General features: G+C 37.6%; 1 protein-coding gene across 3 annotated transcripts in view; it reads right to left on the bottom strand.

Annotated features, from left to right (window-relative positions):
• SLC44A1 (solute carrier family 44 member 1) overlaps positions 1 to 12,066 on the bottom strand; it is a 178,813-nt gene that overhangs the window by 39,441 nt on the left and 127,306 nt on the right. The window contains exons 15-17 of one of the 3 annotated variants that reach the window (XM_046675573.1): positions 9,094 to 9,330; positions 6,829 to 6,909; positions 1,286 to 3,647 (exon numbers count right to left, since the gene is read on the bottom strand). In XM_046675573.1, the coding sequence (XP_046531529.1) occupies positions 3,624 to 3,647; positions 6,829 to 6,909; positions 9,094 to 9,330 (342 nt within the window). In that variant the 3' untranslated portion in view covers positions 1,286 to 3,623. Of the gene's footprint in view, positions 1 to 1,285; positions 3,648 to 6,545; positions 6,910 to 9,093; positions 9,331 to 12,066 lie in introns of those variants that run through there. The other 2 variants (XM_046675582.1, XM_046675567.1) reach the window with 2 other exon arrangements.

Raw genomic sequence — 12,066 nt, 5'->3', positions numbered from 1 at the left:
GTGGGAATGGTTAAAGCCTCAGGGGCACTGATACGGCGTCACAAAGATTTGGTGCCTGCAGTTCCCGCAGCTGTTTAGAGGAAGAGGGTGGGAGAAGCATTACTCTGGTTTAAAGCAGCTCAGGACCAGGATAAAGGAAGCAGTCATCTCTTCACTCCCCTTAGTGGGATGAAATCCTGAAACTGCCCGGCAAGCCAAAGTGCCCTTGGCAGACACCAAGGTCAGCGGTATTGGGAATTGGCAGCTTATTCTCTTTAGTGTAAAAAGAAAAAATGAGTAAGGGAGCATCTCTACAAAGGAAAAACTTCTTTCCAGCATAATTTTCAAATAGACTCAGTGAGTGCCTCCTCCTCAACCGTTATGGAAAAAATTGGGGGACCAACACACAGTTAAGCCACCTAAATTGCAGTAACTTAGGACTTGATTATGCTATAGGATAGGATAAAGCTTTAATCCTAAACACTAAATGTTGCATTAAATGGTTTAAAGGAACAACCTGCTTTGAGCTCTGCTCATCCATGCAAGGGTAAGACAATCTCAATGCCTTAGCCGAATTCCTAAAGTTTACCTAACTCACTGGTGAGCCTCCCATACAATATGGGTCTCTTGGATTTATGCTGAAATACCACCTTTTCCTTTCCATATTATATCACAGCAGAGCTCACTTTTGAGGCAGGAGCCTAAAAAGTCTAAATCATGCACCAGAGCCTTAATTATCTGATGGCAGAAACCACAATGATCCACTAGTCACCGTGATCACCCTTTACAATAGAGGACCCTAACTCGAACTCTGGAGACGTGAGTCCTGAACACGCTTGTGAAGATCTAACCACAGAAAAAGACAAAAACCACAACACAGAGTCAATGGTTTACCAAGGTATCCAGGTAACCACAGTTCACAGATAATTTCTCTTCTTCATCTATTATTCTCACTTGGGAAGAAGTTAGAGGCTGTGAGCACAGAGCAAGAAGCCAGCCCATAGCTAACGGAAGAATGATTGGCAATGAATGAAAGAGGCAGCAGGACATCCAACATAACCTCAAAACACTTAAACCTTGCTAAAAAGTCTCTGTGAGGCTTTATAAAATGAACCAAGGAATGAAGCTCATATGCGAGTGATGGTCTATATATCGAATCTCTCTGTGCATGCCTGCGTCATATATATGCACATTTGCCTATATCCACCTTTGTGGCACACCCATTCTCTTAGGGAAAACAGCCTGGGAATTAATTTGGAACTCAAATGACATGGTTACACATAGATCATAATTTCTAAACACAATGTTAGTAAAACAAAATTTATTTGTAAAACAGGACCTGTTATATAAAATGGCACACAATCAAGTTATACAAAAATACAAAATTTCTTTCTGATTACAGTTCTAGTTGCAAATGAGAATTAGAAAGCATTCCTGATGGCTTCCCAATAGCTGAGATTGTGAGCACATGGGACAGGGAGCAGCAAGAGTCCGTGATGCTGGGATGTCCAAGTGGGTAGAACCTAATTTCCAAATTCAAGACTTCCATCAGGTCACTTAATAGCTAGCTCCTGGAATGTCTTCTGTTTTGATACCCATCTTGCAGACTTTTGCCAACCCTAAATTTAGTTCCCAATGTTTCTTAATGTCCAAAATCTGGGTGGCTATGAAACAGAAGGTATTCTGAATTTAATTACATCATTTGCTCTCTCACCTATTTGGATAATTGTTAGTGACATAATTATATTTATTCCATTTCAAATGATAGAAAAGAGTACAATGATACTGTTTGGCGACATCAGATGCTAACTTCTGGAGAAGTATTGTTTCAAAATAGCTATTTTCACAATGTTGGAGTCCCAGATCTTGCCAAGACATGAGCTCTTAATTGTGTGGTTTCTTTCTTTCTTTTTTTTTTTTAAAAAATCCAGACTCTTATTGCAAATATTCTGAAAAATCAGAAATATTACATGAGCTTTGAAAAGAAACCAAGGCATTTAGCAAATTTTAGCCTAGCTAGAGTAAAGAACACGGATACTTAAAAAAAAATACAATTTACCTTTTGCAGCAATTTAAAGGTCCAACCCTTTGAAAGGAAGCATATTAGCAAACAGCTGCTAATTAAGCCCTAGTGACATTAATTGTATACATTTCCATAATACCGGTCTAGTTTACTTTCTAATTCTGGTAGGAGGCAATGCTTTCTTTCAAAAGATTCTCCTTCCATGGAATGATAAAATGCTGAGGCTTTTTTTTTTTTTTGTACAGAGCCTGTATTTAGTGCAATAAGTTTAAAAAACTTGCTCTGAAATATTTACTTTACATTAACAAAAATAGCTTTTTTTAAAAAAATTGTAACAAAAAGGAGTTATCGCATAAACAGATCATGAATTATTCTTAGCAAATTACACTTTTTTTTTTCTTAAAGCATTCACCATTACAATAAGCAGAACAATGGAATATTAGCCATTCATATCTGGTAAGCTTCAGGAATAAAAAACCCAAAAAACCCAAAACTCATCCCCAAACAAAAACAATGCTCAACACTTGAAGATCAAAACATTAACCAATTCTTCAGTTAAACACATTGTAGAATTCTGAATACTTAATGAATTGCCAAGGAGAGGAGCACCTGCCAGTATGTTTTCAGATTTTACAGCAAGCATCTGAATAAAATGGCCATTTAGCCATAAGCCACGGAAGTTCCTCTGAAGCAGAAGCCCAAGCACTGGAATTTTTAATGCTTTGTGTTCTATGTTTCTCTCCCTTCTTTATTCCTCCCAGCATTACTTAATCTGCAAATCAATACACAGAAATTTAAAGGCTGAACTCGCCGGGTGCCCCAGCTTCCTTTCAAATTAGGCACACAAATGTGTGGAGGATGCTACTAAAGTCAAAAATGAAAGAAAGACAAAATAGAAGAAAAAAGTTTGCATAAGAAAGATTATCTACCCTTTTCTTTTTGACCTACTCTCTTATAGAAGCATTAGGGTCAACTACAAATACCTGAGGAGTTGGTTACTTTTTAATGTTGGCTGACAAATGCATGAGATATTATGAAAATTCCCTTATCGGGTCCACTTGTATGTTTCGAAAAGTAAAATGACATGGCTTCTTTGATTGGGGAAAACTGATTGGAGGAATTCCTTATTTGTCTGAACGCATATGCCTAGTCTTGTCCCACTAGGACTTATGCATCAGTCAAATAAGATCTTGATTTTATGCACACGTCAGGGATATTACCCCGGAATCAACTTCAGACAGAAGATTCGGTACAATAATTTTACCTAATTTAAATAACTAAAGTTAAAATCTCCTCTAAGTTATTAAAAATGTTAATCAGATATGAATCTTAACATTTCCATTAAGACAATTACAATTGAAAACATTAAATGACGGCAGTTGCCTTGTAAAAGCCACCCGTATGAAAGGAGTACATGTTTGACAAAAATAAGCATAAAAAAGGTATTAAATCCCTGTTCCTTTTCTCTGATTTTGGCTGATTATGTGTGTGTGTGTATATACATATACATATATATACACACATACATATACATATATACACACACCCACACACACAAATACATAGTTATGTGTATATATTGTTTTGGAATGTCAATGGGTTCCATAACGGTCGGCTAGGTTCAAGCAGAACTCGCTCCCGAAGCCTAGAAAACAAAGTCATACAGAGTATCATCTTAGACAAATACCATCAAAAGGAGGTCATAAACGATGTTACAAATACACGGATGGGCGCAAACAGCAACAAAGCAAAATGAACTGAGAATCCTTCTCTCCTGAACCTCTATTCCAGGGGCCGAAATTCCTATGAATATTGAAAGTCGCAATTCCTCTGGATCACCTTTGAGAAACGCAGAGAATACATCTGGTCTCTGTTGCTGTGGTGGACAGGTTTTTTCTCCCTTTCCTCTGTACATTCTGTCCTGCACAAGCAGACGGCTAGCATGTCTCTTTCTTAAACCTCTACATCACATTTGGTAAATTTTTCTAAAACCATTTTCAAACATTTATAGAAAGACCTCACAAATCCTCCAAGTTTCCTTAACTAGTGAGGCTCTCTCAAGAAAAAAACCCACGAGGAAAACTGGAAGTACTCATATTTAGTTCAGTGAGCCCCTGTCAAAAGGAAAATTTAAAACCTCATTTTTCAGAACATCCTTTTATAGGCTAAAAATAACCCCTAGATGAAAATATCCCATCAAGGAAGAAGATGGACAGTGAACTCAAACAGTAGTGTTTGTACAGAGATGGCAAAACAGGCATGATGCTCTGTTATAGAACTTTCATCTAAGGGAATAACCGGAATTAAACCCAGCAAATACAAATAAGCAACCCTAAACTCTACCAATTCTCAAACATTAGGGGGGAATTTCTCATCTAATTCTTTAGGGACACACACAAGATGGCGGGGGTAGTAGGGATCAACTCTCAGGTATACTGTGAAAGAGAGATAAGAATTAAAAGTCCTGATGTGCTTAAAAATTTGACTTCCCTGCCGGCAACATTGCACTCTGTTCTCCTGGGGAGTTTTTTAACGCTTAAAACATGACTCTTAGGGACCAAAAGCTACAATGTTCAAAGCACCTGAATAACAACGCACGTAAAAAATGTATTTTGAGACATAGCAGAGGGTTTTGCCACTAACTGCAAGCAAAACTGATGAACAACATAAAATGAAAGCAAAACCTGAAGATTTTAATGCACTGGTCGAGTTAAGGGACGTTCATTTAAAACTGAAAGTAATATTAGGGAAAAAAATAATCTTTGCAAATTTTTGGCTTCTGGTAGAATGCCCCCTAACCAGGCAATTCTCCCAGCATTATTAGCTATGAATCAGGGGTTTGGGTGAGAGAAGGTATACCTGCATTCTGGCCCTCCATAATTCATGTGTCTTTTACTAAAGAGTAATATAGAAATACATGCTGATTCATGGTCAGAGGAGTTAGTCCTAAACTTCCAAATATTTCTCCCTTTTTTAAATGCTTATTACTGAAGAATGATTTAACGGAAGCTTCAACCATGGGAAATTCAGAAAAGGGGGGAAATGGATGGTTTACATTCTAAGATTTTATATGTGTTTTTTAAGTTTTAGGCTTGGAACTTTACTTCCTGAACAATTAGGACCATCAAGCAGTGACAAGAAGGAAGCCGTCCTCATTTTTCCATGCCGCCTTAGGGCTGGCAGAATCTTCACTGCCGTCCGGCTCAGCCTATGCGGAGGAAGACAGATACAGAAAGAAAGAGGAAGGAGGCAGGAAGCTAACTGGCCGGACCGCTGACTGTGCCCCTACCCACTTAATCCAGCTTTGGCTGAGGCAGCCTCAAAGCCAAGAGCTTCACGGCCATTCTACATCCTTGTACTTAGGATCAGAGCAATCTGTGCCGCGGGAATCTAAACAATGAAGTTTTGACTTTATAATCATCAATGCTATTAGAGCAACACCAAAGCAGACACCGGAAGGGGTTACAGTGGAAAGAGTTCATATCTAACTATTCTGCTGAGGCTTTAATTTAGGTTGAATATGCAGTTATTTTGCATATACGTATAGCCGCCCCTCCTTAAACGAACCCATTTCCTTTACTCTTACATACTTACATGGGCTTGTTTTACACAATATATTTAAGTTGGAAACCTATAAATCAAACGATTTATTAAAGTATAAAGAAGAAGGAAAAGAGAGCCCTCACCTCACACCTTTGGACATGATATCCACTCAGAAGGCACACTATTTAAAATTAACTGTTTAAGGATGGATGCAATTATATAATACTTTGAAATAAACAAGCTATTTAGGAACAATAAAATTGCAAAATAAGCAGTAATGAGACCAATATATGCTAGAGACATTTGATGTCATGAAATAGCAGTGAGAATATCTATGGGAAAGCAACTCAGGATTTTCTTACACTGACTAAGTTGCCTTTTTCAAATCAAAGTAGAGTGGTTTTATATATAAATACACATATATATCACGGACCAGAGATAATTTATCCCTCTCACAATTAAGCTGAGGTTGGAGAAGAGCAGATTGTCTTATTGAGTGAGAATGTGGGTGTTGATGGAAATAGCCTTGTTTGCTACTGAAAAATAGCTCAGGAAACAAAGAAAGTACAACCAGGTAACAGAAAAAACATAACAAAACAACATAAACAAAACCATAAAAAAAACAAAAGCAACATAAACAAATCCATATTTAAAAAAGAGGGAATGTGAATTTTAGCAAGTTGAAAGGAATCGCTATTATCACCTGCCAAAATGATAAAAATCTAACCATCAGTTCAAGCATGCAACCAAATGCTCAGTCCAAGGAAAACTAAACACTGACAGTTAAAAAAAAAAAAAGATAGGGGCCCGAGCCAGGGGCGTAGTTGTTAAGGTTGCGCATTCTGCTCCAGCACCATGGAGTTCACAGGTTCGCATCCTGGGAGCGGACCTAGCACCGCTCATCAAACCACGCTGTGGCAGCATCCCACATAAAATAGAGAAAGATTGGCAACAGGCGTTAGCTCGGGGCCAATCTTCCTCACAAGACAAAAGAAAAAAATAGAAACAGCAATTTCACCTTAGGGACAAAAATATCCCCAACCCTGCCATGAACACTGAAGATGCAGTTCCTTTCAGCTTACTTTTACAGAAGGTGGTCTCAGTTGTGACAAGAATTCTGCCATCCAAGTGATGGGTAAATACACAAACAGAAAGAGCAGCAGGTCCTGCGTGATACAGATAACAAAAGCTTCTCCTGAGGAAGTGCAGTCAGTGAAGACAGAGAGGGAGAGGAAGTGAAAGTGAAATTCGGGGAGGGCGGCCCCCTGCGCATGTCCACCTACCATCGGTTTTAGCTCTCTGGCATCAGCAACGCCTCCCTTACCAGCTTCTTTCATTGCTTTTCTACTGTTCTCCACAAACTCCTGCAAAATATGGATCAAATTGCGTATACTCTTAGGTCCTTTAAGATTTCGGTTGGTAAATGAATTCTAAAGAATATTTACATTTTTGACTCAATATTGGTAAATGGATGGCCTGAAACCATAGCAATAAATAATATTTAGTATCACTCACAAGAGCTGCTAAATTTGTGGGGATGGACTGCAATCTGTTGATATAAAATCTTTTTTCCATCCACTCATTGTGACAATCTCACTTAGGCTCAAAGAGACAACGTTAGTTCCATCTGGAAGAGAAAATACCTAACATTTTTTCAAAAAGACTAATTTCCCACACGGAGAAGATTGTTTTCTTGTTCTACTTCTTCCATATCAATGTTATGTGGAACAAGAAGTACATTTTACTCCATAAGCCTCCTCCTTAAAATAACCCTGGAATCCTAGAAGGTAAAAGCAGTGATATTACTAAAACCATTTACCAAATCATAAATAAGCTAGTTTAAAAAAAAGTCTATTTGGTCTTGAAATTCCTCCCTAAAGCAGGAAGACAGCACGTAACAACCAGAACCTGTGGTCATAAGTAGTTAAGATGGGATTGTGCCCTGAAGGAAACATGTCCATCCTGTCAAAGTTTATGGGGCATTTCTTCATCCAATATCCTCATCATTCTTGCAAAGAAAACTGTTTTTCTGTGTAAAATATTTTTTTACCCTGCTTTCTATCAGTGGGTTAAAAAAAAAACACACAACAAATTCTTCTTCTAAGTGCCTTAATCACAAGAGAGACACAATGCACATAGGTCAAATTCCGCTATGAAAATAACCAGTTAGAATTATAATTTAGACATTTTAATGTCCAAAATTTAGTTGACGGTTCTCCGAGTAAAAGAGATAATCAGTACCAGGTAAGTCAGTTAAATCATTTGTAATTTTGCAATTAAAAAAATCTAGCTCACTTATTAACACATTTATTCTAGATTTAACTGGGTAAACCATGCTCCTGAAAGACGACTTGGTATTTCAATGTGTAATGTTTAGTCTTCAATATTACTTATTCTCAACATAGGAGTACTTCCCAGCTTAATAACAAAGTACTATTATTAAAAAGCATCTTTAATTTGGTAGCATTTGACACTGATAATAGTATTTAAACCATTTTAATATGGTTTCTAAATTTTTAAAAAATTTTAATTGAGATTCTAATATAGGGAAGCTGCAGAGGCTACATACCTATAAAGAATCGGAATATGAGATCTATGCAAAGGCTCAGATCTTGACTGATGGAAAACAATACACTCTACCAGTCATGGGTCTGTTAACATGTATTCATCACAAAACACCTTCAATTTGGCCTGGCATACTCAGGATAACGAGTTGTAATGGAGTTGATAGCAATAATATTTAGAAAGGTGGTGGATGGAGAAATACAGGGAGGCACTATGACCTGGGAAATAAGACTTTTTGTCTTCGAGCCCCATTTTAGGAAAGGACATTTAGAACATCAGTGGTCCAATGTTCCAATTCAAGGGCTAAAAGTCACCTTTAAAAATCCAATTCAAAACCATCTGACTACAGAGACAGAGGCAGCAGTATGGAAAAGTGTGAACTCAGGACTATTAACGGGTACTGCTCTAGCTAGGTGGATTTGAAATGGTCTTCCCCATGACAAGAAGGTCTTCTTTCCTGATTTCCCCAGTTATCAGACATTTGGTCGATGCCAAAAGGTCCTTGATATTTGGTCCTGTCCAAGACATCCATAAGACATTTGGTCCGTAAGACATTTGGTCCAACCCAAAAGGTCCTTGACATTTGGTCCATGCCAAATAGTTTTGGACAGGACCAAACATCAAGGACCTTTTGGCATGGACTCAATGTCTCCATGGATGTTTTGGACAGAAGCAAATATGACCAGATTTCAAGGACCTTTTGGCATGGACCAAACGTCTGATGGACATTTCAGACAGGACCAAATTGTCCTGCAAAATCAAGGACCTTTTGGCATGGACCAAATGTCTTATGGACATTTTGGACAGGATCAAACGTCCTGTAAGGGATTTTCCCAACTAACTTCATCCATGAGTGCTACAGGCTTAATTCTGAATTACTCACTTGCATATAATGAGAATTAAATGTAGAGAATAATACTTTGTCTAATATTTTTATTAGTAATTTTATCCCTATAGCAGTAGAGGGCATTTGAAGTACTTACCATCAGTACTTTATCCATATAGAATTCTCTTCCAGGGCTCCCATCATTGTATTTTGTATCAATGGCAAAACACAAGAATAATACATCCACTACCATTTCGTAAATGGACAGGAAGCAATGAGCGACTAGGAAAGCAAAGAGGCAGACGATGATCAGAGGCAGCACCCATACTGTGTAATCTTGCTGGTAGTTGAGCAGCATAATCCCAGCCAAACCTGTGCTGCAGACTATCAGCACCTGAAGCAGAGAGAGCAAAGACCACATTTAATATCCTATTGCAGAAAACCACCACTTCATCTTCTGCAGACTTAAAATGCTGGCTGCATGAGCCCATTTCATCTCAAATTAAAAAGTATAATCCATATATACCCATATACACAATACGATTTTTAAGATAAATGCATGCATATTTCAGGAAGAAAATTCCACAGACTCTTAGCACTCAGGAGGAAATTATTGACGTTTCAGGGGTACTGCTATGTATTTTTTTCTAAGCATTTTTACATATGTGACATAGTATTACATAAACAAATCATTAAAAGCTCTTCATTAATATTAATAGTATCATTATAAATATTTCATAAACACTTACTCAGCTACATAATTTGATCTTATGGGTGATTTAAAATTTGCTTAACCATGCTCCTACAGTTGGAGATTTATATTTTTTTCAGATATAAATAATGTTGCAACAAACACCTCTAAGAGCTTTTTCTTTGTTTCATATTTTATCTCACATAGAATATGTGGTAAATTTAACATGACTTGCCAGGAAGTTTAGATTTGGACTACCTGTAAGGAAAGAGGCTGCCGAAAACATCCACGCTCTAACAATAAAAGAAATAGGCAAGTTCCTTATTGCTAAGAACCACCTATTCTGATGCTTCATCACCTCCCATGTAGCAATTTACATTATTTGTAGCCCTGTTAATACATTTTATTTCAGCTTTTCAATAACCCTATGAATAGTTTATGACAAACGTTATCATCCTCATTTCATAGATTGGGAAATGCGCCCAGAGATGCTAGCCAACCTGCCCAAGGTCACAGAGTAGACGAGCAGATACCACTCAAACAATGGATGCCAACTCCAGGGTCCTTTCCAGGTAGCAACTCAGCAAATACTTGGGTACTGACACAAAGTAGTAACAGGTCATACTGAATCCTAGACACACTCGTGCTCAGCCCATTACTTGGCCTAGCATCAAGTTGTAAATAACAAAGGAAAAGAAAGAGTCCTCTAGAACCACGGCAGCCTGTCCTGGTCCAGCGCTGAGGACAGCTGGGCTGAGAATTCTTCTTTGGTCTTTTCCCTACTATTTATCAACACTAAAGCATCTCTCTTTCACCATTATCTTCACCAGGAGTGATGGGTAGATGATATATTGGTTGAGCTATAAATCGATCCGTCTCTCAGATGATCTTAGGAAGCAAATCTGGGTCTGCCCAAGATTTGCAACACCCTCCACCATTTAGTGGCAAATACTTACGAATCTTCTCTTAGAGTGACTTATTTTCTGGGATTATTTCCACAGGTAGCTAATTACATCCATTTTCTCTCACTCTTTTGGTTTTAATTTTAGAGTGAGTTATTTCTTAACCTCGTCTTCAAGTTTTTTTTATACCTGCCCAATGGAAGGACTGAGGTTCTTTATGCTCTCACTATGCCACTAAAAGTTAAACCATATTTGAAATGTTAAAGTCAATTATACGTATAAGGTGTGGCTCAAACTAGATGTGGAGACAAAAGGTGTTGAAGTAGGAGGATGGATATCACCACATGAGAAACAACTTCAAGAATTAGAGATGTTTAGCCAAAAAAGTCAAAGAAATGTAATAATCACTCCAAAATAATGAAAGGGTGTCATGCATTTATTCAAGCAGACGACACATTATCAGTTCTCAACCTACAGAGGGGCTAGTATCACTTGGGGAGTTTGTGAACAATGCAGATTCCTGGGCCCTACCCCCAGAGTCTGACTGGTTGGATCTTAGATGAAGCCCAGCAACATTCATCCTAAAGATTCTGATAAAGTGCACAGCCTACAAGAAGTGCTGGTCCCTATCAGTGATGTCCATGGGAGGGCATACATACTCGAGGGGGTATTTATTCAACAGGATCATCTGGGACCTCTATTTATATTTCTCATATATTTACATTTCATTTTATACTATGCTTTATAATGCATATATTAGTAAAAGCTGTATTTATATCATTAAGAAATAAATGCAAATATATTGGGGAAGTGTGCTCTATTATTTTTTTCTAATAGGATGCATGATGGACACTCTCGTTCTAGAGGACAAATTATTGGTGATGCAGTAGAAGAGATTCCTACACAGGGTAGGATGTGAGAGGCAGGAAGGAAAGGATGCTAGTTTTGGAGTGAGAGCTGTAGATGCAAATCACAGAGTTAATACTTTTTAGTTTTGTGACTCTCAGCAAGTTTATTTAACCTTTTTGAGCATGTTTTTCCATCTTTACAAGACACATAATAGTGCATACATCCCATGATTGTTAAAATAAGCATTCAGAAAGCATTTAACACCATGCCTGGCAATCTTAGTTTCTTTCTTTCTTTTCCACCATAAATCTTGCATTTATGATGCTCTTTTCCCATGGAATCCATGTTTTCAAAGATTTTGTTTACTAATAAAATAGCATTTTTTTCTTTTATTAATCAAAGCCAAATAAACTGTCAAATAGAATATATAATTAGTGTCAGAAAAAGTAATCAAATAGAGGTCAAATAATCTCACACAGAAGCAAAGAAACTTGAGACTTTGTATTTTTTTTTCTATCGTTTTATTGGGGCAAATATGCAATATCTGCTAGACTTAAAAATGTTGAAATAGCTTGAAAATCTCTATTCTTACCTTTGAGGAACCTACAGGCCAGTGACCACAGGTCACAAGCCACTAAACTAGAGGAGCTAAGGTCCTTTCCCAATCTAACTTACCATTCCATAAAAC

This window comes from Equus quagga, chromosome 1 (assembly GCF_021613505.1).
Source record: "Equus quagga isolate Etosha38 chromosome 1, UCLA_HA_Equagga_1.0, whole genome shotgun sequence".
NCBI classification, from domain to species: domain Eukaryota; kingdom Metazoa; phylum Chordata; class Mammalia; order Perissodactyla; family Equidae; genus Equus; species Equus quagga.
The sequence above is the reverse complement of the archived record's forward strand: the minus strand, read 5'-3'. Positions and strand labels throughout refer to the sequence as shown.